This window comes from Salvelinus fontinalis, chromosome 7 (genome assembly GCF_029448725.1).
Source record: "Salvelinus fontinalis isolate EN_2023a chromosome 7, ASM2944872v1, whole genome shotgun sequence".
Classification (NCBI taxonomy): Eukaryota; Metazoa; Chordata; class Actinopteri; order Salmoniformes; family Salmonidae; genus Salvelinus; species Salvelinus fontinalis.
Window position 1 is genome coordinate 30,002,089 of NC_074671.1, and position 26,887 is coordinate 30,028,975.

The 26,887-nt window shown below is 41.5% G+C and overlaps 1 protein-coding gene across 2 annotated transcripts; it reads left to right on the plus strand.

Annotated features, from left to right (window-relative positions):
* The first annotated feature begins 227 nt into the window (after positions 1-227).
* LOC129859369 (progressive ankylosis protein homolog) lies at positions 228-26,861 on the plus strand. Of its 2 annotated transcripts, XM_055929082.1 has the most exons (12): positions 228-762; positions 5,948-6,164; positions 6,417-6,535; positions 6,978-7,061; positions 9,292-9,462; positions 9,766-9,900; positions 10,703-10,795; positions 10,923-11,015; positions 17,819-17,948; positions 18,408-18,531; positions 25,501-25,600; positions 26,010-26,861. In XM_055929082.1, the coding sequence occupies exons 1-12, from the start codon at positions 667-669 to the stop codon at positions 26,118-26,120; spliced, it is 1,473 nt and encodes a 490-aa protein (XP_055785057.1). In that variant the 5' UTR covers positions 228-666; the 3' UTR covers positions 26,121-26,861. The 2 variants fall into 2 exon arrangements, with proteins under 2 accessions (XP_055785057.1, XP_055785058.1); XM_055929083.1 differs by lacking the exon at positions 26,010-26,861 and having other exon boundaries at positions 18,842-25,600.
* The last annotated feature ends 26 nt before the right edge of the window (positions 26,862-26,887 follow it).

Here is a 26,887-nt window from a genome sequence, read left to right on the forward strand (position 1 = left end):
AATTCTAAAGTCTAACACATCCACAGTGCGATTTCAACACATTTTTTTTGTGTGTCAAATCAAGTCATTATTGTCTTTTGTTGAATTTATATAACAACATTCCAACCTTGTGTAGCATTATCTAGTCCAATTGTGACATGTTCCACTATTTTTATCCGTTTGCATCAGTTTCAATGGGAGGGACCTTTACTTTGAAGGCGAACGGTCGATTTCACTATTGTTGCTCACGCTAATGTTGTTCACGACACACACGTGGTTTGACGCCAGTCAAGGCGGGATGGCAGGCTGTCGAACGCTCAGAATATTATACTACAAGAGCTGTCTCTGGAATGCCCGATTATTGTTATGATTCAAGTCGAGACCTTATCGCTGGATTTTCTGTCTAATTTTCATGCAGCTAGCTGTCATTTTCTCCTTCACCGATGTCGAGCAATGGAGAAGCGCCCATCTGCAATTGCTGATGACCTTCTCCTCTGCACACCGAAGCATATTTCTTGGAAACTGCGATGCGGGGAGCGTTCTGACTTGTAACGTACAGTATCGTCAATTGAATTGACATTTATTTCACGAGAAGTGAAGTGCCTACAATCTATTCTACCAACATTTTTTTTTTTAAATAGTCAAGACAGAGGCAGATGCCCCTCGTTCTGTCACCCCGGCTACACTATGGTGGAATTTCCATCTCTCATTCCTTATTGGCCTCTCATCCGCTTTCTGGTGCCTTTGGCTATTACCAATGTAGCCATCGACCTCGGCGAACAGGTAGGTTTGCGACATCAAATTGACATGATACAACCTAGTTTGCGTAGGATATGTGTCAGTAGCCAACATTGGGGGTGAGGCAAGGCATGGAACGTCAAGCAGCTAAGTAGCTACCTGGCACGGTCAAAATACTGTCGCGCTAACTAAACCTTGCTTGCTTGATTTGACTACTATGTTGACTTGAGCTAAGCTTTCAACATGGTACATAATGTTTTTATCTATCCACAAGACCACCACCAATACTAGTAGTAGTGGCCAACAGTTACATCATTTGACCATTCTAAGGCTAGAGATTCCAAAACAGACGCGTGTATAAATGTATGTTTGTGCAAATGAGTGCGACTAGATATTTTGATGTTGGTAAACCGTAAACAAATTCTGCTACAGACAAATTATCTAGCTAGCAGCTGATGTAACCCATATTTAGACAATGGCTGCTCTTCTGTGTTTATACCAGTGGAGGCTCAGAGGAAGGGGAGGATCATCATCCTCAGTGAATTTCATAAATAAAAACATTTTTAGATAAAACTATGGTAAATATATTCACATGTCACCAAATAATGGATTAAAACACACTGTATGCAATGAAGGTCTACAGTAGCCTGAGCAGCACTCTAGGGTAGCACCATGGTGTAGCTGGAGGACAGCTAGCTTCTGTCTTCCTCTGGGTACATTGACTTCAATACAAAACCTACGAAGCTCATGGTTCTCACCCCTTCCATAGACTAACACAGTAATGACAACTTCCGGAGGACGTCCTCCAACCTATCAGAGTTCTTGCAGCATGAACTGACATGTTGCCCACCCAATCAAAGGATCAGAGAATGAATCTAGTACTGAAAGCACAAGTTACAGCTAGCTAGCACTGCAGTGCATAAAATGTGTTGAGTAGTTGACTCAGAGAAAGAAAATGGTTGAACAAATTTTGAACAAATTGATTTCTTCCGAAATTAAGGAGACGCGAGAGCTAGCCATATTTCGTAGTATATATTTTTTCACATTCACTGTCTTAGCTAGCATCAAATGCGGCTAGCTAGTTTAGCCTACTCAAACACCCAGCTCAAACGGAGAGGGAGTCTATATTAGTTAGCTGGATATGGCTATCCAACACTGGAACTCTTCCAAGTCAAGGTAAGCTTTTGGTTTTTATAAATTTATTGCCACTAAGGCCTGCGGTGTATTTGCTAAACTGCTTGCTGCTGACTACACTGTACTGCATGATTGTAGCAGGTTTACTAACATGTTAGTTATAGTAGCTATGGTGATTGACTATAATGTGACGGATGTAGGCTGTGTGTAGCAGTTAGCAGTCATGAAATGAAGGTTTGGCTTGGAATGTTTTTTTCACCTGGTCAGACAGCTGATGTGTTGTGCACTGAAGTCCACAAGCTAAGGAAAAAGGTGAGCGGAGTGCTCGTAGATAGTTGCGAGAAGGAATTACAGTATATATATAAATATAAATAACAAGCTGTTTGTATGTGACTGCTATGAAAGTGAACTGTGGTTAAGTGTGATCAGGGGTGTATTCATTCCGCCGATTCTGTTGAAAAACTTTGCTTAAACGGAAGAAAACAAAACGGGGATAAACATCTGAATTTGTCCAATAGAAACTTGTTTGTAACTTTTGGACTAATGATTACACCCTAGATTTTATGAATGACAGTCATCCAATATGCTGTAATAGAAATAAGGCCATGCTCATGAAAGAAAAAATAAATAAATACTCCTCCCTCATCTTAAACGTAACCAACCACCACTGGTTTATACGATGTAGCCTTGCCTTCATTGGTGGTTAGGAGGGATTGGGCTATATATGCATCAGTGATATCTAGAGCAGTGAATGTAAACTAAAAAGCCCTTGAATTGTCATAGGGATCTAGGGCAGTAATCAAAGTGAGGTCCGCTAGATATAACTGGGAAATAAGAGTAGATTTTAGTTTAATAAACGCTGTCACTGATTTAATCATTAGTAGATGTACTGATACTTGTGCATCTTTGTGGCTCGTGAAAATGCCATAATGCATGCAGAACTAAAGCACAGTTCAGTGGAGATGTTATGAAGGTCCTTCCCCTGTCATAGCCCCACACCAGTGACCCACAGCTCCCATTCAGGCCCAGTCATATGACAGATGACAGGCCTAGCATTCTAGCTGGTATTCTTGCCTTGTGGACAGTGGGAGTCCAAGCGGCACAGTGTGTCTCGGAAGAGGTTAGGATTATGCTTATGTAATGGCCACGTGAGCAGATATAAATAGCACCCGGCTCCCTTCTATGGAAAGAGGCAGCTGTGGATGCTCTCTGGAGGCAAAGCTAAATGGAAGTCTTATTTAGTTGAATGACTAGTTCAGTGGTTCAGGATCACGACAGCGTGTAACGGAGAACAGTGTTTTTGCATCCTGGCTGCCCTAGCCGATCATATTTCCAAACATCCATTATGTTAAAGGTCCAATGCAGTCATTTTATCTCAATATTAAATAATTTCTGAGTAACAATTAAGTACTTTACTGTGATTTTTTTCAATTAAAATGTTCCACAAAACAAAACTTAGCTAAGAGCAATTTCTCAAGTAAGAATTTTGCGAGGACTGTCTGGAAGTGGTGTGAGTGGAAAAGGGAAAACTGAAAATGAACTGTTATTGGCAGAGAAGTTTGGAACTCTCTTTCTCATTGGCCTATTAACCAATTTACCGCATGGTGATGTCACCATGGAAGGCCAAAACTCCATCTCATCAAAACACGGTAACATTTCAGGCGGCCTTTTCAAACAGATCTTAGACTAAGATTATCATAATTTTCAACATTTCACAGTATTATTCCAAACCTCATATTGTGGTAATATTTATAAAGCACAGAAAAATCGTGTTTCCGCGGCTGAGACTCGGATTTTTCACTTTAAAATGTATGCCAAATAAAACCCATTGATTTCAAAGTTTAACAAATCATACAACTCTATGCACAAGGACTACTTTGAACAATTTACACAAATGTTCACAAAAACACGACCACGTTTTCCAAAAGCTCTGTTAAATATCTGCTCCGAATTAATATTCAAATATGTGTAGAAAGAAGGGTGTGTCAGCTATGACATGACACCTTGAGTTTGAAAAAAATCTGTTTTGGTGTTTGAAGTACAGTAAGCGAAGTAGAATTACATCATGGGTCCCTGATCTGCACTACATTGACATTCATATCCATATTTATGCATTTCTTTCTTTTTCATGGTGATGTATCCTGTTTAGGTACACAAAGGTAGAAATTTGCAATTGCATCCTTTGCATATATGAGTCCTTTGCATATAAGTATTATTCTACACTCTGGCTATTATTCAAATGAGCTCCGACTGCAAACAAGACCAAATTTGGTTGGTCCAGACCAGACCAAATCTGAACCAATCATAGACGTCTGTTTCACAACTGCGCCATATGATATTTTGGCCATATCGCCCAGCCCTAGCTTAGACCCTTTTTTACATCATCTAAGGTGTTTGTGTAATGCCCGCCATCGGCTGAGACACAGCGTGCTCTTGAATATAGGGAGGATAAATGTACTAAAAGGGGAATGACATGGACATTTAAACTTTAAAAATGGTACCACAAAGAGATCCACGCATCAGAGAATGTTGACTTGAATGGGAATATCAGTTGTTTTAAATAACTGTCAATCTTCCATAGGAAACCTATTGAAATCAGAAGAAATATAGATGACAGAATAGACATTCCCATTTAAGTTGACATTCGACGGTGGGTGGACCGGCGGCCATATTTGTGGTACTTATTGCAAGTTAACATTTCAATTTCAATGGTGTACAAGCGAAATTGCAGTCGTCTGAAGGGATATGTCCATTCTATTAATTATATTTCTATGATTGAAATGACACCCACCCTGTATTCGAGTATGCTGTGTCAACTGATGGCGGGCACAACACAAACACCTCAGATTATGTTTTTAGATAATTGACGTTAAAGGTTAAAATTACTTTTTTTCTAACATTTTTTTTCAAGAAATTATTAAGCAATGTGACAACCTTGTTTGTAAGCTTTTAAATTATGTAAAAATCAACCGTGAATCTTTTCCAGTGATTAAGACATGGATGTCTCATGGTATAGTGGGAGATGCAAAATGGGTGAACTTTGAGCACCTCTATGTTTTGGGATTCCGGTCCAAAAAGTCACTTTCTGACCACTTCTACCGACCAGCAAGAATAGTTTCATTCAAATCAAAAGAGGTGCAGTCAAAAAGTTATTGAAATCAAATGAAACAACAACAAAACAGTTAGAAGCTTAACATAACAATATGCCAGTGGAAGGGAGGACAGTAGTAGGTAACCCAACTGTGGTTTGTGACTACTATAATTTCCCATTGTAGCCAATTCAGTTGCAGTAATTCCGTTAAAGATTTTTCAGTAGTTCTGTTACCGATTTGTTAGTTAGCATTGGCTGGCGAAACTACCCCAAACTTCCTTCATACTCAGCATAGAGACATAAAAATGGTATCCACAAGTTCATTTGACTCTGGGGAAGTAGATGCAGTTCCTAATTACCAAAATCCCGATATGTAAATTTTTGGTAACGGAATTACAAGGCAATGTTTCTTAAACTTATAGAAAGCAAATCCTTTCTCCAAAACCAAATAAGTGTCGATATTAGTTGGCAGGGGTCTTTACTTCAACATGATTATGTTGTCATGTATTTCTAATACCTTCTGTTACATGGTTTTCTAAATTCCCTTTTCCATCCGTTTCACCAGAAATCAAAGCCATTACTTAGGCCAAATTTTTATTTTTAGATGGAAAATGATTGAAAAATGCATCTAAACTCTTAGCTTTCATTTGACACCCAATTTGATGTGTTCCTAATGAGCTTCACGTCAGTGCTCATGGGTCCTTTTTTTTATTTTTTATTTTTTTTACATGGAAATGACCTTTACAAAGTATGTCACTGCTATCTTTTCACTATATACAGTGTAAACCTGCCATTTGTTTACTAGTAAATCGCAGTACTAGCCTGATCCCAAATTTCTTTGTGCTATCATGTCAGCTAACATGTTTGGTATGACAATGAGTGACAAGGATTTGACATGATAGCACAAACCGATTTGGGACCAGCTTAGCGCGGCACTGGTATAAATGATGATGGTATGATGATGAGCCTAGTGGGGCTAACAAGTTCTCTTCTGGTCCTTGGCAGGCTCTTAACCGGGGTTTAGCAGGCTTTAAAGAGGATGCAGTTGAGATGCTAGCCAGCTACGGGCTGGCTTATTCGCTAATGAAGTTCTTCACTGGGCCCATGAGTGACTTCAAGAACGTGGGCCTGGTGTTTGTCAACAGCAAGAGGGACAGGGCCAAGGCTGTGCTTTGCATGGCGGTAGCAGGCACAATAGCATTCATCCTTCATGTTCTCATAGGTGAGGCTTTAACGGTGGTTTTATCCCAAGTTATTACATTTTAATAGTAACTACCCATATTTCTTATTAAGTCCAAGTTATTATTTACAATCCAATGATATGTGTCAGTTGTAAACTGCTTTTGGGTGAGCTTTTATTTTTTGGGGCAAACCTACTACTGTTTTCCTTATATCATGTTCAACTTTTCTAATCGATTTAGTTGTGTCATCTCCTCAGTTCTTATAGTATCCTGACTGTCTTCCCCGTCTACAGCCCATACAGACTTAGGCTACTACATCATCAATAAGCTCCACCATGTGGACGACTCCGTGGGCAACAAGACCAGGAGGGCTTTCCTCTACCTGGCAGCTTTCCCTCTGCTGGACGCCATGGTGAGCGCTGAGTAGAGTATACGGCTTGATTCAAGGCTGCGTCCCAAATGGCACGCTACTCCCTATAGGGCCCATAGGGCTTTGGTCAAAAGTAGTGCACTATATAGAGAATAGGGTGCCATTTGGGACGCATACCAGCTCTTCCATGACCCAAAGTATGGCCAGTTAGAGAGCCATAATCATGGCAGAGGGAAGCTTCAAAACACCTGACCTAGAAAAATGATTTGTAATCCTCTGCTCATCATGCTGGGTCTTAAAATGGACAGACGCCTGTCCCTGTATTTCAACGACTGCATATCTTCTCTTTGCTTGGTCGAAATCAGATTTCAATGTGGGCCTTTGGCTTGCTTTTATTAAACAAGCCAGACAAGAACAATGGGTACTTGGTGTTCTGAAATTCTTGGGTGGAGAAGCATCAATTGTCTCTTTGTTTGTTTTGTAGGCTTGGATCCATGCTGGAATTCTCCTTAAGCACAAATACAGCGTCATCGTAGGCTCTGCCTCCATCTCTGATGTTATCGCTCAGGTACTCAGCAGATTGCTTCCTTGTTTTTCACTAATCTCCATTACAGTGAAGATTGGTCCTTGTTGCCAAGACTAATGCAATTGACCTCAAAAGTGGACTTGGCAGTATGCCTTGCTCTGATAGGTTGTGACAGTGATGTGGTCTTAAGGGAGTGTCTAAGTTTTAATGTCACGTGAAATGCCTTTCTTGCAAGCTCTAAACCCAACAATGCTGTAATCAATATCAATGTAGTACTACAAATAACATAAGGTAGAACAAAAATACTTGAGAAATAAAATACGAAATAAGAAGAACACAAGAAGTAAGTAAGCTACAGTTGAAGTCGGAAGTTTACATACAACCTTAGCCAAATACATTTAAACTCAGTTTTTCACAATTCCTGACACTTAATCCTAGTAAAAATTCCTGTTTTAGGTCAGTTAGGATCACCACTTTATTTTATGACTGTGAAATGTCAGAATAATAGAGTGATTTATTTCAGCTTTTATTTATTTCATCACATTCCCAGTGGGTCAGACGTTTACATACACTCAATTAGTATATGGTAGCATGGCCTTTAAATTGTTTAACTTCGGTCAAATGTTTCGGGTAGCCTTCTACAAGCTTCCCACAATAGGTTGGGTGAATTTTAGCCCATTCCTCCTGACAGAGCTGGTGTAACTGAGTCAGGTTTCTTGGCCTCCTTGCTCGCACACGCTTTTCAGTTCTGCCCACACATTTTCTATAGGATTGAGGTCAGGGCTTTGTGATGGCCACTCCAATACCTTGACTTTGCTATCCTTAAGCCATTTTGCCACAACTTTGGAAGTATGCTTGGGGTCATTGTCCATTTGGATGACCCATTTGCGACCAAGCTTTAACTTCCTGGCTGATGTCTTGAGATGTTGCTTATATATATCCACATCATTTTCTCTCCTCATGATGCCATCTATTTTTTTTAAGTGCACCAGACCCTCCTGCAGCAAAGCACACCCACAACATGATGCTGCCACACCCGTGCTTCACGGTTGGGATGGCGTTCTTCGGCTTGCAAGCACCCCCATTTTTCCTCCAAACATAACGATGGTCATTATGGCCAAACAGTTCTATTTTTGTTTCATCAGACCAGAGGACATTTTTCCAAAAAGTATGATCTTTGTCCCCATGTGCAGTTGCAAACCGTAGTCTGGCTTTTTATGGCGGTTTTGGAGCAGTGGCTTCTTCCTTGCTGAGCGGCCATTCAGGTTATGTCAATATAGGACTCGTTTTACTGTGGATATAGATACTTTTGTACCTGTTTCCTCCAGCATCTTCACAAGGTCCTTTGGTGTTGTTCTGGATTTAATTGGCACTTTACGCACCAAAGTAAGTTCATTTGTAGGAGACGGAACACATCTCCTTCCCGAGCAGTATGATGGCTGCGTGGTCCTATGGTGTTTATACTTGCGTGCTATTGTTTGTACAGATGAATGTGGTACCTTCAGGCGTTTGGAAATTGCTCCCAAGGATGAACCAGACTTGTGGAGGTCCACAATTTTTTTCTAAGGTCTTGGTTGATTTCTTTTGATTTTCCCATAATGTTAAGCAAAGAGGCACTGAGTTTGAAGGTAGGCCTTGAAATAAATCCACAGGTACACCCCCAGTTGACTCAAATGATGTCAATTAGCCTATCAGAAGCTTTTAAGGCCATATCATTTTCTGGAATTTTCCAAGCTGTTTAAATGTACCATCAACTTAGTGTGTGTAAACTTCTGACCCACTGGAATTGTGATTAAGTGAAATAATCTATCTGTAAACAATTGTTGGAAAAATGTCTTATGTCATGCACAAAGTAGATGTCCTAACCGACTTGCCAAAACTATAGTTTGTTAACAAGAAATTTGTGGAGTGGTTGAAAAACGAGTTTTAATGACTCCAACCTAAGTGTATGTAAACTTCCGACTGCAACTGTATATACAGGGTCAGTTCCATTACCATATTTACAATGTGGAGGGATACTGGAGTGCTAGAAGTAGATATGGTAAGGTAGATAGTGGTAAAGTAGATAGTGGTAAGGTGACTAGGCATCAGGATATATGCTAAACAGAGTAGCATCAGCGTATATGATGATTGTATCTAAATGCGTGTGTATAGAGTCAGTATAAATGTGTGTGCATGTTATGTGTGTGAGAAAATGCAGTGAGTCGTGTGTGTTGGGAGTGTCAGTGAGTGTGTAGAGATCTGACTGTGGTCTCCCTCCTCTCTGTGGTAGATTGTGTTTGTGTCCATCCTGCTGCACAGTAACCTGCCGTGTGTGGAGCCCCTGCTCATCCCCATCCTCTCCCTGTACATGGGAGCCCTGGTGCGCTTCACCATCGTGGGCCTAGGCTACTACTACAACATCCACGACAAGATCCCGGACTCCAGTGGACTTGACGTGGGGGTACGCCGCTTCCTTAGTCGCCCTACTGGGACCTTTTTTAAATGACACAGATGGAGTTCAACACGTAGTGTATCTTTACTGGGGCATCAATTCATCTTGGTCTTCTAAAACTGTCTTTGTTGCAGTTGCAGACTACCTTTAATAGTAGTTTATGTCCCAAAAGGAACCAGGTCAATGGCCCCTATTTTATCTAGTAATCAATACTACTGCCCTCACATGAGGAGCTAGCGCTACAACTACAAAGCACCCAGATTGAACATACCCTTGTTTCCCCCTCTCGTTCCTGTTAACTTCACTTTGCAGGGAGATGCTACCATCAGGAAGATGTTGAGTTTCTGGTGGCCTCTGGCCCTCATCCTGGCTACCCAGCGGATCAGCAGGCCCATTGTCAACCTCTTTGTGTCCCGGGACCTCAAGGGGAGCAGCGCAGCTACTGAGGTGAGTTTGTAGACTACTCAGTCCACTCCCCAATAATAACCCATTTAGCTCAGTCCCACTGTTATTCGGCAGCTGCCAAACACAATGTCCTTTACCAGAAGTAGTCTGGATTCTAATCTAATGTTTTGTTGTCTGAAGAGAGAGGCTGCTGGCTCATGGGAGGAGGAATTTCTAATGTCAACTGTGTGGGTGGGTGGGGACTATTGACTGCCAGTGTTCATTACCATGCTTGTACTGTGACACTAAGGTGACTTCATACAGCTGAACTCTTAGCATCAGTTCGACCTGTAGTACAGGCTTTGCATTTATCCACTCGCTAGGTTGATTCCCTTCTCATGATATCACAGCTGAAAGGCCCAAATGAATTTGAACAATCTGTCTGGACCTTTCGTGCATTCAGAGACCTAACCAGAGGCAAAACAATAAGCTGTTTACCAGAATGAACTGGAAATAATCAACAGCATAGTGGCTGCCAGTGGTGTTTACGTGATTCAACCTGAAACTCAGAGGATGACCTCACATGGACAGTGACTGAAAACATTCCTAAACGTCTCTGCCCTGCCTTTGCAAAGACTGTCACTGCCTGTTTTTATTGGTTACACACAATGCTGACAAGCCCGAGGCACTTGCCCTGGTAGGAACATGGGAAAATCCTAATGCGATTACTAACTAAGCTAATTGTCTTTGCTGACAGGTTTTGGCTAGTCAGTCATGTTTTAACATCTTGGCTACATTGCTGTAAACTGTCCAAAAAGGAAATTAAATGTCATGTGAATCCTAATGACTCTTTTTGCTTGGCCAGGCAGTGGCTGTGCTCACTGCCACCTACCCTGTGGGTCACATGCCCTATGGCTGGCTGACTGAACTGAGGGCTGTCTATCCCGCTTTCGACAAGGTAAACCAATGCCAGTCTAACAATAGCCTCTTGTTGCAGATCATAACATATTATATATCTTTGGGTACTGAGTCCAGGTGGCATGCATTTAATTTCCCACTAATGATAATGTTCTCTTCTTCAATAGACCAATCCCAGCAATAAGCTCATATCCGGCACACCGGTCACAAAGACTCATATCAAAAAGTTTACAGCCTGCTGTTTGGTGCTATCGCTCACGGTAAGAAGGATATATGGCTCTTTTTTTGTTTTTATTCCAATACTGTCACACAATCGAATACTATTGGGAAGTATACTAACTATAGAGAGAGAAATAGAGAATCCAGAGTGTAGAATTCAGAGCCAAAACCCAGACGATCTTAGCTCTTGTGTTCTGTTTGTCAGTTGTGCCACAGATCAGAAAAAAACAGTTTTGAGACTCACGCAAGCAGAGCGGAACATCCTTTCAGTGTTCTACGTGGGCATTCTCGGCATTTGTTCCTGTCAATGCTTCTTACATAATGATCTAGTCAGACGGGTAATCCTACTTAATAATCTTCTGGACAGTAGCCTATTTTTTTTGTTTTTTTTTTGTCCTTGCTGAAAACGACGCCTCGTGTGAAAAGGAAGAAGTAAGGCGAAGATGACACTGGGTGGATAAACACTATGCCATAGATAAATATATACTTAGGCTCTGGATAAGCCCTGGAGCTTGAAGCGCTAAGCCACCAAATGAGCAGGTATAGAACCAGCTATGCGGAATAAGTGGTTTCAATACCTGTATGTTTGAACAGAATGTACAGTATTTATATAGCAGTGTTTTTTTTGTTCTATATCTGACTTCAGGAGTCAGGTTGTAGTGTGTGAGTGTCAGAGCGAGAGAGAGAGAGAGGCACACCAGGTTGGTGTACTGTCGTTTCCCCGAACACTTCTCCTGGTTTAAAGGGCATAATACAATTGTGGCATTTCCATAAACATATGTGTTTCACATAACATATCAGTTTACATATGCATGTGTATTTCAGAGCAAAGTAATGAAAGCTGACTTCTATTTTTCATCCAGCTCTATTGATAATAGAACAGAGCACAACAAGTTGGTCTTGTAAAAGCACTGTTGAGAAAGGTATAGTTCCGCCTTGTCATAAATCTGTTTTTTCACGGTTTCGGTATCGGGATATGTGGTAAATACAGGGTAGAAATGGGAACAGAAAAAAAACCCGAGACTGATTTGATGGGGTGGAAAAAATGTGTCCCTAATGACTTGGGATGTGAAAAACAGGAAGTTGGAGGAAAAGCTAAGGCCTTGGAGCCACAGAGAGGAGTGGCAGTAGCATGCCAACCAGATGTGGAATTCCACTGTTATAAACAAGTGGGTGTGGGCTCAAGCCTGGCAACCAGGGTTCTGTGGTTGCCATGGTGCCGTAAGGCAGCCTAAACCGAGATCTCTGTAAATTGTGTACATATTTTAGATGTATCAGCTATTGACTTGTTGATTTGAGATATGGTTGTTTTAACCCACATAGTTGCAGGACTGATTGCAGGTTGACTTGATTAACGTTAACGTTTGCATTTAAAAGATCCATCAGCAGCACCGGCTGCTTTTTGATCAATGAGACCTGACTGCATTATGGAAATGGAAGAGTGCTCGTAGTGAGGGTGACTACTGGTCTGGACTGATGTTTAGTGGGCTTTTTTTTGCGCTGTAGCAGCAGCATCAACCAAGTGGGTGCTACACAGTTGTGGAGGAGTACGAAATCCATGCTACAGAGTGGCTGCGAGTCTACTCCAAAATAATCGATTCCTCGACTCCTTGCCCGTCTATTCCCGGTGTCAAGCTTTGATTATGCTAAGAATCAACTCCTCGACTCCTAAGATTCAGTAGTTTTGCAACGGAGGAGACTGAGTAGACTAGTTGCCGTAGGCTACTTCCGAGAACAATCTCTCGCATCTTTCACAGTAAAGAAAGAGCAATGTGGGAGAGGGGCACATCCAGGCAGGTCAGCCACCAGGCATACAGTCAGAACCATGTATCACTAATCAAAAGCTGTATCTCACAATTTCTTGGCTTGCAATGTCTCGCAAGTTCACTAAAGTAAGGGCTATTAATTATTAGGCAAAGCTATTCGAAGTATTCAACGCCTCTGGTATGGCGAGCCTAAATAAGTTAAGGAGTAAAAATGTGCTTAACAAGTCACAGACTCACTCTGTGTGCAATAATAGTGCTTAACGTGATTTTTGAATGACGATCTTATCTCTGTATCCAAGACATACAATTATCTGTAAGGTCCCTCAGTTGAGCAGTGAATTTCAAACACAGATTTCACCACCTGGGAAGTTTTCCAATGCCTCGCAAAGGGCACCTAACCTCAGTTCCTTTTTTCAAGACCCTCTCTTTCAAAGATAATTCGTTAAAATCCAAATAACTTCACAGATCTTGATTGTAAAGGGTTTAAACTCTGTTCCCCATGCTTGTTCAATGAACCATAAACAATTAATTAACTTACACCTGTGGAATGGTCGTTAAGACACTAACAGCTTACAGACAAAGGCCTTTCTACTGACTCTGAAAAACACCAAAAGAAAGATGCCCAGGGTCCCTGCTCATCTGCATGAACGTGCCTTAGGCATGCTGTAAGGAGGCATGAGGACTGCAGATGTGTCCAGAAAAATAAATTGCAATGTCCGTACTGTGAGACGCGCTACAGGGAGACAGGACGGACAGCTGATCGTCCTCGCAGTGGCAGACCACGTGTAACAACACCTGCACAGGATTGGTACATCCAAACATCACACCTGCGGGACAGGTACAGGATGGCAACAACTGCCCGAGTTACACCAGGAACGCACAATCCCTCCATCAGTGCTCAGACTGTCCGCAATAGGCTGAGAGGGGCTGGACTGAGGGCTTGTAGGCCTGTTGTAAGGCAGGTCCTCACCAGACATCACCGGCAACAACGGGCAAAAACCCACCGTCGCTGGACCAGATAGGACTGGCAAAAAGTTTGCTGACGAGTCGCGGTTTTGTCTCACCAGGGGTGATGGTCGGATTTGCGTTTATCGTTGAAGGAATGAGCGTTACACAGAGGCCTGTACTCTGGAGCGGGATCAATTTGGAGGTGGAGAGTCCATCATGGTCTGGGGCAGTGTGTCACAGCATCATCGAGTTTGTTGTCATTGCAGGCAATCTCAACGCTGTGAGTTACAGGGAAGACATCCTCCTCCCTCATGTGGTACCCTTCCTGCGGGCTCATCCTGACATGACCCTCCAGCATGACAAATCCACCAGCCATACTGCTTGTTCTGTGCGTAATTTCCTGTAAGACAGGAATGTCAGTGTTCTGCCATGGCCAGCGAAGAGCCCGGATCTCAATCCCATTGAGCACGTCTGGGACCTGTTGGATCAGAGTGTAAGGGCTAGGGCCATTCCCCCCCAGAAATGACCGGGAACTTGCAGGTGCCTTGGTGGAAGAGTGGGGTAACATCTCACAGCAAGAACTGGCAAATCTGGTGAAGTCCATGATGAGGAGATGCACTGCAGTACTTAATGCAGCTGGTGGCCACCAGATACTGACTGTTACTTTTGATTTTGACCCCCCCTTTGTTCAGGGACACATTATTCAATTCCTGTTAGTCACATGTCTGTGGAACTTGTTCAGTTTATGTCTGTTGTTGAATCTTATGTTCATACAAATATTTACACATGTTACGTTTGCTGAAAAAAAATGCAGGTGACAGTGAGGAGGTTTATTGGTACATGGGTTAAAACAAAAAATGTAATATCCCTTTGAGCATGATGAAGTTGTTATTAATTACACATTGGATGGTGTGTCAACACACCCAGTCACTACCAAGATACAGGTGTCCTTCCTAACTAAATTGCTGGAGAGGAAGGAAACCGCTCAGGGATTTCACCATGAGGCCAATGGTGACTTTAAAACAGAGTTTAATGGTTGTGATAGGAGACAACTGAGGATGGCTCAACAACATTGTAGTTACTCCACAATACTAACCTAATTGACAGAGTGAAAATAAGGAAGCTTGTACAGAATAACAAGGCACTAAAGTAATACTGCAAAAAATGTGGGAAAGCAATTCACTTTTTGTCCTGAATATAAAGTGTTGTTTGGGGCAAATCCAATAACACATTACTGAGTACCACTCTATATTTTCAAGCATAGTGGTGGCTGCATCATGTTAAGGACTGGGGAGTTTTTCAGGATCAAAAAGAAAGGCAAAATCCTAGTGGAAAACCTGGTTCAGTCTGCTTTCCACCAGACACTGGGAGATTAATTCACCTTTCAGCAGGACAAGAACATAAAACACAAGGCCAAATTATACACTGGAGTTGCTTACCAAGAAGACAGTGAATATGCCTGAGTGGCTGAATTAGAGTTTAAAAAAAACAACTTAAATATATGGCAAGACCTGCATCATCAACAACCAATTTGACAGAGCTTGAAGAATTTTGAAAATAATAATTGTGAAATGTTTCACAATCCATGTGTGGAAAGCTCTTAGAGACTTACCCAGAAAGACTCACAGCTGTAATTGCAGTTAAAGGTGTTTCTACAAAGTATTGACTTAGGGGTGTGAATACTTATTTAAATGATAAAAAATATATATTTTTCATTTGACATTTTATTTAACTAGGCAAGTCAATTAACACTGTCATTCTGGGATATTGTGTGTAGATGGGTGAGGAAAAAATAATCTATTTAATCCATTTTGAATTCAGGCTCTAACACAACAAAATTGAATAAGTCAAGCAGTATTAATACTTTCTGAAGGCACTGTATGATGGTGTTTCCTTTATTTTGGCAGTTACCTGTATATAGCATACTGCACATTGGGCCAGATAGCCATGGCCTACGGGCTTTATGGAAACCAAGGCTCAGCCTCTGACAGCCCACATGCCAAGACTTGCTCTGATTGCGTCTGACTCTGTGGGAAAGAAAACAGTGCAGAGAGAAGACGGACAAGTGTACAATAAACACCACAAAGGAAAAGTTTCACTGCCAGTTTAGACTGTAAACAGAGCAAATGGGTTTTAAATTATTTTCTTTATAACAAATTGACTTTAGATGGCTTTAGGGGTTTAGACAGAGTGAGGAAGTCTGGTGAAAAACGGAGGAAAACCACTGATTCAATGATGACTCAGTCACAATACTGTATACAAATAGACAGGTCATGCTGACTAAACATAGACATTCAGCAAAACATCCGAGATTCATCGGCACGACTGCACTGCTACATTTTCTTTGACAATTCAAATATTTCTAACCAGAACCAGAGGAACACATCATATACACTGAACAAAAATATAAACGCAACATGCAACAATTTCAAATATTTTACAGAGTTATTTCATATAAGGAAATGAATCCATTGAAATACATTCGTTAGGCCCTGATCTATGGATTTCACATCTGTTGGTCACAGATACTTAAAAACAAGTAGGGGCGTGGATCAGAAAGTCAGTCAGTATCTGGTGTAACCACCATTTGCCTCATGCAGCACGACACATCTCCTTCACATACAGTCGATCAGGCTGTTGATTATCGCCTGTGGAATGTTGTCCCACTCCTCTTCAATGGCTGTGCGAAGTTGCTGGATATTGGCAGGCACTGGAACACAATGTTGTACACCTTGATCCAGAGCATCCCAAACATGCTCAATGGGTGACATGTCTGGTGAGTATGCAGGCCATTTCAGAACTGGGACAATTTCAGCTTCCCGGAATTGTGTATAGATCCTTGCGACATGGGGCTGTGCATTATCATGATGAAACATGAGGTAATGGCGTCAGATGAATGGCACAACAATGGGCCTCAGGATCTCATCTGGGTATCTCTGTGCATTCAAATTGCCATCGATTTAAAATGCAATTGTGTTCATTGTCCGTAGCTTATGCTTGCCCATACCATAACCCTACCACCACCATGAGGCACTCTGTTCACAATGTTGACATCAGAAAACCCCTCGCCCACGACGCCATACACGCTGTCTGCCATCTGCAGGGTACAGTTGAAACTGGGATTCATCTATGAAGAGCACATTTCTCGGGGCATGCCAGTGGCCATCGAAGGTGAGTATTTGCCCACTGAAGTCAGTTACGACACCAAACTGCAGTCAGGTCAAGAGCCTGGTGAGGAAGGCGAGCACGCAGATGAGCTTCCCTGAGACGGTTTGCGCAGAAATTATTGGTTGTGTAAACCCACAGTTTCATCAGCTGTCCGGGTGGCTGGTCTCAAATGATCCTGCAGATGAAGATGCCAGATGTGAAGGTCCTGGGCTGGCGTGGTTACACGTGGTCTGCGGTTGTGAGGCCGGTTAGACATACTGCCGAATTCTCTAAAACGACGGAGGCAGCTTATGGTAGAGAAATGAACATTCAATTCTCTGGCAACAGCTCTGGTGGACATTCCTGCAGTCAGCATGCCAATTGCGTGCTTCCTCAAAACTTGAGACATCTGTGGCATTGTGTTGTGACAAAACTGCACTTTTAAGTGGCATTTTATTGTGCCCAGCATAAGGTGCACCTGTGTAATGATCATGCTGTTTAATCAGCTTCTTGATATGCCACACCTGTCAGGTGGATGGATTATCTTGGCAAAGGAGAAATGCTCACTAACAGGGATGTAATCAAATTTGTGCACAGCATATTTGAGAAATAAGGTTTTTGTGCGTATGGAACATTTGTATTCTTTTTATTTCAGCTCATGAAACATGGGACATGCGTTTATTTTTGTTCTGTGTAGTTTATAAGTTGTCTTTTACCTCAGTGATTTTGAGTTGCAATATTGTGTTATGTACGGTATTATACATTGTTACTGCAATTAGAATGAATTATATTTGGGTTACACGCCTGGCTTGTGTTAACTTCAAAAGGGACTAAGGTGAACCTAAACTCACGCGCCTTAATGATCTAGTAAATTCCAACGAGGAATGTTTTGGCAAGGTTATGTAACTGAGTTAAATAACTTTGTTTTTGTTTGCCCGGCTACGTGTGGTGTATAACACCTCTGTGGGTTTTTGTGCGGCCAGCTCTGCTTTGTGGTGTTCTGGACCCCTCACATCTCTGAGAAGATTCTAGTGAATGTGATTGGTGTGGACCTTGCTTTCGCTGAGCTCTGTGTGGTTCCACTAAGGATTTTCTCCTTCTTCCCTCTGCCAGGTAAGGAGTGCACAAAGTGCGTAATATCTGTTGTTTGCAGCACTAGAGTTGTGAGTTTGATTCCCCCATGACCCACACATACTTGCTATATATAACAGGAAGTGTTACAGGAAATGTCTGCTGGAAATGTCTGACCATTTAGGATTAGTCACCCAAATGAGCCTCCTAGTATGTAGTGTCCTGACCTGTTCCTATCTGAGTACGAGGGTTTTCTGTGTGTTAACACAATGCTGAGCCCGGAGTCATGGCTGTGGCCCAAATGGCACCCTTATTCCCTATATAGTGCACTACTTTGGACCAAACCTCATTAGATCTGGTCAAAAGTAGTGCACTATAAAAGGTTATAGGGTGCCAGTAGGGCACTACAAAAGGAATAGGGGGCCATTTGGGATGCTGCCATGGTCTGCTGAGACAGCAGTCTGATGTGACGTTTCCACTGACTCTATCCCGTGTGTGTAGTGACAGTCCGGGCCCACCTGACTGGCTGGCTCATGACCCTGAAGAAGACCTTTGTGCTGGCCCCCAGCTCTGTGCTCCGCATCATCGTCCTCATCACAAGCCTGGTCGTGCTGCCTTATATGGGGTAGGTGGACACCTCACTGAAATGGCACCCTATTCACTACTTTTGACTGGGTGCACTGTAAAGGGAATAGAGTTCCATTTAGTACACACGGTCTGTTTCCTTTAGCTAACATGTATGAGTTCCTGATTCACCAGTCTCATAATAATGTAAGCTATGATGTGGCCTAATTTTGATGTGGTATGAGAGATTTGATATTGTAACGAGCCTGTATGGCCACCAAAACTCACACGTAGTTTGTTAACTAGCATAAACAGCCCATGACGATAATTTCCCATGAAATAATCAAATTGTTGTTTATTTGGATCAACAGCGCGCACCGACCTGACGCACATAAACGCCTCTAGAACTGACAGACCCAGCATGCCAAAGCGTCATCAACTACAGAAACCAATTTGCATAACATTGTGTGATATGCTGAGAGTGACGAAATCAGCTTCTATCTCCAGGCTATCAGACTGTTAAACAAACAGTCACCACTAGCCGGCCTCCGCCCAGTGCTCTGCACCTTAGAGACTCCTGTACATAGTCATTGAACACTGGTCAGTTTAATAATGTTTACATAGTGCTTTACCCACTGTGTGTGTGTATATATACTAGAGGTCGACCGATTAATCGGAATGGCCGATTAATTAGGGCCGATTTCAAATCGGTATTTTTGGACACAGATTTTTTTTAAATACGTTTATTTAATCTTTATTTAACTAGGCAAGTAAGTCAGTTAAGAACACATTCTTATTTTCAATGACGACCTAGGAACGGTGGGTTAACTGCCTCATTCAGGGACAGAACGACAGATTTTTACCTTGTCAGCTCGAGGGGTATCAATCTTGCAACCTTACAGTTAACTAGTCCACCAATGCTCTAACCACCTGATTACATTGCACCCCACGAGGAAGCCTGCCTGTTACGGGAATGCAGTAAGCCAAGGTAAGTTGCTAGCTAGCATTAAACTTATCTTATAAAAAACAATCAATCATAATCACTAGTTAACTACACATGGTTGATGATATTACTAGTTTATCTAGCGTGTCCTGCGTTGCATATAATCGATGCGGTGCGTATCGTTGCTCCAATGTGTACCTAACCATAAACATCAATGCCTTTCTTAAAATCAATACACAGAAGTATATATTTTTAAACCTGCATATTTACCTAAAAGAAATCCAGGTTAGCAGGCAATATTAACTAGGGGAAATTGTGTCACTTCTCTTTTGGGCCACCTAATTTGCCAGAATTTTACATAATTATGACATAACATTGAAGGTTGTAACATGTAACAGGAATATTTAGACTTATGGATGCCACCCGTTAGATAAAATACGGAACGGTTCCATATTTCACTGAAAGAATAAACGTCTTGTTTTCGAGATGATAGTTTCCGGATTCGACCATATTAATGACCTAAGGCTCGTATTTCTGTGTGTTGTTTAGTTTATTAATTCGACCATTTAAAAAAACAAGCACACATAAAACTTAAAAGCCATACATGCACATGAATAAAATCATCGAGGATAACACACAATAAAGTCTGGGACTTATTTCCATTGTGGTCCTCTTGAGACAAGAAGGCTATACAAGATCGAACACAGTACGGCAGTGAAATAATAAAACAAAAACATAAAAGAAGAACATCTCTCTCATCATTCCAGTTACATCATAAGGGTTATTCATATGGCACAGAGGACATCAAACATATTTTGACTTTATTTTTAAAGCTGTCCAGAGAGGACATTGTTTTAATAGGCAGAGGCAACTCATTCCATTCTGAGGCTCCAGTATACAAGAAAGTACCTTTCCCAGCATTACTCCTGAACCTGTATAAGCACACATCAGCAACACCTGATCTGGTGCTGTGATCGTGTTAGGGATGCACACAATGAAAGTAATCACTTAAATATCTGGGCGCAGGACCATAAATACTCCTGTAAACCAAACCTAGTCTAATCTGGGAAAAGCAGCTCCTGCCTATGTGAGTATGTGGACTCACCTTCAAAACTACCCTGATCAACTTATTCTGGGCTATCTGGAGCTTCCCCTTCATAAGTTTAGATAAGCCCCCAAACCAGGAAGTACTAGCATAGTCAAAATGGCATTGAAAGATGGCAGTAGCTAGCACTTTCATGGAGTCCTTATCAAGCAGCTTGGACTTTCTAGCCAAAAACGTAATCCTGGCATTAACCTTCCATAGCACCTTATTGGCCATGCTCACACCTCCCAAGCATCCATCAAGGATACATCCCAAGTAGCTAACAGAGGTTTTAGTAGTCAGCACCTCACCCCCTAACTCCACTCTGATTTCAGACAACCTACACAATTTAGGCCTGGATCCAAAAAGAATTGCTTCAGTTTTCCCTAAGTGCAGAGATAAGTTATCTCCAAGCCATTTGCTAATGTTAGTAAGCTCTGTACTAAGTATGCTCTCCAACATAGTTTTGCTTTTGTGAGACACCAGAAGTGTAGAGTCATCCGCATAAAGAAAAATACGGCAAGAACAACATCTTTCATATCATTAATATACAATAAAAACAGCAGAGGCCCAAGCACGCTCCCCTGCGGAACGCCACAACTCATTGGTTTTGCCTGAGACAGTGAACCATTTACCTCTACTACTTGCTCCCTTCCTGATAAATAGGACTTTACCCAGCCTAGAGGGATACAGCTTAACCCCAGTGACTAAAGTTTGGAGATTAGGAGACAGTGGTTAACTGTATCAAAGGCCTTCTGTAGGTCAAGCAGTACCATTCCACACAGATTTCCCTCATCAATCTCCTTCCTGATGAAGTCAGTCAAGTAAAGTAGACATGAATCAGTGGAGTATGTTTTTCTAAAACCCGACTGAAAATCATACATTAGACCCTGTTTGTTAACATATTCATACATTTGCTCATGTACAATTCTCTCCAGGATCTTTGATGTTACACAGATGATAGATACAGGCCTATAATTCCCAGGGTCAGACTTTATCCCCTTCTTATACAGAGGTATAACTTTAGCTTGTTTCATGTCCCTGGGTAAGGTGCCTTGTTCAAGAGAGAGATTAACAATATGCGTAATACAAGGGCCAATTTGCTCAGCAGAATCTATTAGAAACCTTGCAGGAATATTATCCAGGCCTGTGGCTTTGGAGCATTTAAGCTCTGCCAGCATACTGACTATTTTGGCTGTTGCTACCTTTGCAAAAGAAAAAGAGTTTTGCTGAACCCCTAACTCTACATAATACTTCTTGACTTGGTTGCTTCCATACAAACCAGAACTGGTGGGCAGCTTGCTAACCAGCTTGCTGGCAACAGAAGTAAAAAAAGAGTTGAATTCATTGGCAACCTCAGCCTTTTCATATACCATCTCCCCTTTGATGTTCAGTCCAATACTGTTTAGTTTGTTTTTGGTAGTACTACTACAGCCTAGTTCCTTAAATTATTTCCAAAGCTTTTTAGGGTCATTTTTGTTTTCCATTATTTTCTCAGCAAATAATGTTTGCTATGTTATAACTAAGTCTGTGATTTGATAGAGCAGTCTGACTGAGCGATGGTAGGCAGCAACAGGCTCGTAAGCATTCATTCAAACAGCACTTTCGTGCGTTTTGCTTCAAGCATTGCGCTGTTTATGACTTCAAGCCTATCAACTCCCGAGATTAGGCTGGTGTAACCGATGTGAGATGGCTAGCTAGTTAGCGGGGTGCGTGCTAATAGCATTTCAAACGTCACTCGCTCTGAGATGGAGTGGTTGTTCCCCTTGCTCTGCATGGGTAACGCTGCTTCGAGGGTGGCTGTGTTCCTGGTTCGAGCCCAGGTAGGAGTGAGGAGAGGGACGGAAGCTATACTGTTACACTGGCAATACTAAAGTGCCTATAAGAACATCCAATAGTCAAAGGTTGATGAAATACAAATGGTATAGAGAAAAAGAGTCCTATAATTCCTATAATAACTACAACCTAAAACGTCTTACCTGGGAATATTGAAGACTCATGTTAAAAGGAACCACCAGCTTTCATATGTTCTGAGCAAGGAACTTAAACGTTAGCTTTCTTACATGGCACATATTGCACTTTTACTTTCTTCTCCAACACTTTGTTCTTGCATTATTTAAACCAAATTGAACATGGTTCATTATTTATTTTATGTATTATATTAAGTTAAAATAAGTGTTCATTCAGTATTGTTGTAATTGTCATTATTACAAATACATTTTATTTTAAAATCGGCCAATTAATCGGTATCGGCTTTTTTTGGTCCTCCAATAATCGGTATCGGCGTTGAAAAATCACAATCGGCTGACCTCTAATATATACACACAATTTATATTCTGGTCTGACATTGATTGTTTTGATATTTCTTAATAAAAAATTTTATGGATTATGTGTGTAATGTTTATTTTTGTGTTGTACTGCACTGTTGGCGCTAGAAACAAGCATTTCGCTGCACCTACGACAACATCCTCAAATCGAACAATAAACTTTGATTTGACACATTACAATATGATTTATGTCCAATTCTAAAACTGAATATCTAAAGATGGTCTATTTGAATTCAGCAAACTTTGTTTATTGCTTAGTGTGAAATTTTGATTGGACTCCAATCTGACACGGAGTTGAGGAGCTGCTCTCTGTTTCATGATAAGCAAACATGAATAGAAATGTAATCAGGAATATGTAAATTGTTACTGTTCACCACATCACCTACCATCAAATGCAGACTTTGCAAATTCAGTGTGAGGGTATGAGTTGATGGGTTCTCTGCGGTTTTATATTTAACCAATAGCCTCATTAAATCTTTAGACCGGTTCTTTGTGCATGGTTTTGAATTAAACATAAGGTAGCATAATATACAGTACCAGTGAAAAGTTTGGACACCTACTCATTCCAGGGTTTCCTTATTTTTTACTCTTTTCTAGATTGTAGAATAATAGTGGAGACAAACTATGAAATAACACATATGGAATTATGTAGTAACCAAAAAAGTGTTAAATCAAAATATTTGAGATTCCTCAAAGTAGCAACCCTTTGCCTTGATCACAGCTTTGCACACTCTTGGCATTCTCTCATCCAGTTTCATGAGGAATGCTTTTCCAACAGTCTTGAAGGAGTTCCCACATGCTGAGCACTTGTTGGCTGCTTTTCCTTCACTCTGCAGTCCAACTCATCCCAAACCATCTCAATTGGGTTGAGGTCAGGTGATTGTGGAGGCCAGGTCATCTTATGCAGCACTCCACTCTCCTTGTTCAAATAGCCCTCACATAGACTGGAGGTGTGTTTGGAGGGTCATTGTTCTGTTGAAAAACAAATGATAGTCCTACTAAGCGCAAACCAGATGGGATGGCGTATTGCTGCAGAATGCTTTCGTAGCCATGCTGGTTAAATGTGCCACCAGCAAAGCACCCCCACACAATCACACCTCCATGCTTCATGGTGGGAGCCACACATGCAGAGATCATCCGTTCACCTACTCTGCGTCTCACAAAGACACAGCGGTTGAAACCTTGGTAGGCCGTCATTGTAAATAAGAATTTGTTCTTGTCTGACTTGCCTAGTTAAATAAATATTAAAAACTAAATCTCAAATTTGGACTCGTCAAACCAAAGGACAGATTTCCACCGGTCTAATGTCCATTCTTCTTATTGGTGTCCTTTAGTAGTGGTTTCTTTGCAGCAATTCGACCATGGCGGCCTGATTCACTCTGTCTCCTGTGAACAGTTGATGTTGAGATGTCTTACCTGAACTCTGAAGCATTTATTTGGGTTGCAATTTGAGGTGCAGTTAACTCCAATGAACTTATCCTCTGCAGCAGAGGTAACTCTGGGTCTTCCTTTCCTGTGTCGGTCCTCATGAGAGACCGTTTTATCATAGCGCTTGATAGTTTTTGCTCGTGCACTTGAAGAAACTTTCAAAGTTCTTAATTTTCCGTATTGACTGACCTTCATGTCTTACAGTAATAGACTGTCGTTTCTCTTTGCTTATTTGAGCTGTTCTTGCCATAATATGGACTTGGTCTTTTACCAAATAGGGTTATCTTCAGTATACCACCCATACCTTGTCACAACAACTGTTTTGGCTCAAACACGTTAAGAAATTCCACAAATTAACTTTTAAGGCACACCTGTTAATTGAAATGCATTTCAGGTGACTACCTCATGAAGCTGGTTGAGAGAATGCCAAGAGTGTGCAAAGCTGTCAAGGCAAAGGCTGGCTATTTTGAAGAATCTCAAATAACATATTTTGATTTGTTTAACACTTGTTACTATGTGTTCTTTCATAGTTTGTCTTCACTATTATTCTACAATGTAGAAATAAACATAAAGAAAAACCCTTGAATGAGTAGGTGTGTCCAAACTTTTGGACTGGTACCGAGTTAATAAAACATGTATCTATGTGCTATGCTCAAAGCGAGTGTTTTTGTTGCACAAGAATTTGACTCATCGACAATACTAGCTGCCCTTTTACCCTACCTTATCTGTAAATGCAAGTGAATGTGTCACTGCCATTTCTGTCTGAACCACATGCGACAAAGCGGTGTCACTTCAAGATGGTCATTTCACTGTGGGCAAATGGTATCTGAGCATAAATCACTATAAAAGACTGACCATATTAGAGAGGACTTCCATCGCTTAGCAACGCCTCTCATCCGGACTGACAAGCCGAAGCCAGTACATCAGACCTGCTGCTATACTTTCTTTACCCCAGAAAAAAACATCCGTGTTTGCTAGACGCCAGGCTATTTCACAACAAGACATCTAGGATGACTTGCATTCTTCCAGAACTAATTCGCACATTTTTCACTTGCCACACACTAAATGGCCATTTTGCTTTAGTTTCTTTGGAGGAAGGGTGAAATGGGCTTATTTTAGTCTATACGGCCCCCCAAAATGTATCCCAATAGGGTAAGTCTGTACCACATAGGCCTACGGTATATCCTGTATTCTGAGCTCTACTGTCAGTTGTTCCAGTGTTAATGAAAGCTGGGGTTTGTCTTTCAGTGTCCACGGGGCCACACTGGGGGTTGGGTCCCTGTTGGCTGGTTTCATAGGGGAGTCTACCATGGTGGCCATTGCTGCCTGCTATGTCTATCGAAAACAGGTGAGAACCCCTACATAAAGGAAGAGTAAGAAACTGTATAGCAGGGTTCCCCAGCTGGCGGCCCTCGGGTGATTTTCATTTGGCCCCCCAAGTTGAGCAATTTATTGTTGAACATACGACTGTAAAAACACAGAGTAAGCTCCAAGTTATTTTAATTTAGGAAATCTGTTCCAAAGTATTCCCACACGTGAGATATGTGACCCTTTACAAATGCAAGCATGATTGTTGTAGTTATATGTTTGTGCTTCTTGCGGTCAATTTGTAGTTATGTTACGGCCCCCTGACCATCTGCTCAAGAAAATATTGTCCCGTGCCTGAATCTAGTTGATGAGCCCTGCTGTATAGTCTTAACAGTGAAGTACAAAATAACTAGAAATTGCTCTTCATCTCTTTCTCTCCTTTCCCACAGAAAAACAATGAGATGGCCAGCGAGCTGGTGGTGGAGGGAGAGGACTCGGCTCCTATGAGCGAGGTGTGTTCCAGAACTCAGATGGATGCCATTGAGGAGCTCCAGGAGTAGAGGCACTTGGAGAGAGAGAGGAGAAATTGGAGCTGAGCTCCATTAGAAAAAGGGAATTCCAGCGGAAGAGGACCATTGGTAGGCTCTAATACCGGACCTGAGAGAACACAGATCGCTTAATAGGCTCCTTGAGTGGATGATCTGCCATGATGAGGAACACGCACTGTACAGACAAGCCATGCACTGAAATCCATGTAAATACCTTCCAATCCTCTGGACAATTAATGTATTCATGAACTGCAGAAATAGGATAAGTATTAATCACTTTCATCGTGTTACTGCTAATTGAGCATGGGAAATAACTGATGGTAGGAAAACCAGTCCTCAGCTAAGGGAAATGTGTTGGAGAAATTGAAACATTATTTTACTTGGATAATCAAGTAAAAGAAGCACAGCTTTATTTTATTTTAATGCCGGAACATTTTAAAAGGACCTGTTGAGTTGGGCAAGTGTATTTTACATTGAATTGTGTTCAAGAACTATAGTTCTGTTTTATATAGGCGACGGGAATTTGCAAAGTGTATATTAACTTGCAGAAAGGGGTCGGGAATCCCTCAGTATCTTAGTGGGTGTGTGTGACTGTGTTTGCATCATTATGCTCGTCCACTTTATGCAGTCTGGGAATGTTTCATTTTATTTTGACAAGTATAGCTATTTTCTTAATAGCACATTCTGACTGTTCGATGTACATATTGTAAAGGCATTATATTATTTGGCAAATAAATTGTTATTTAAAGAGCCCATCTGACTATTGAAACATTGACACG

Bases quoted from the DNA above. Each gene is read 5' to 3' on its own strand.
- LOC129859369 (XM_055929082.1), top strand. From the start codon at position 667: ATGGTGGAATTTCCATCTCTCATTCCTTATTGGCCTCTCATCCGCTTT. The intron at 7,062-9,291 runs GTACTCAGCAGA...TCTCTGTGGTAG, and splicing joins TCTCTGATGTTATCGCTCAG to ATTGTGTTTGTGTCCATCCT. The intron at 25,601-26,009 runs GTGAGAACCCCT...CCTTTCCCACAG, and splicing joins GCTATGTCTATCGAAAACAG to AAAAACAATGAGATGGCCAG.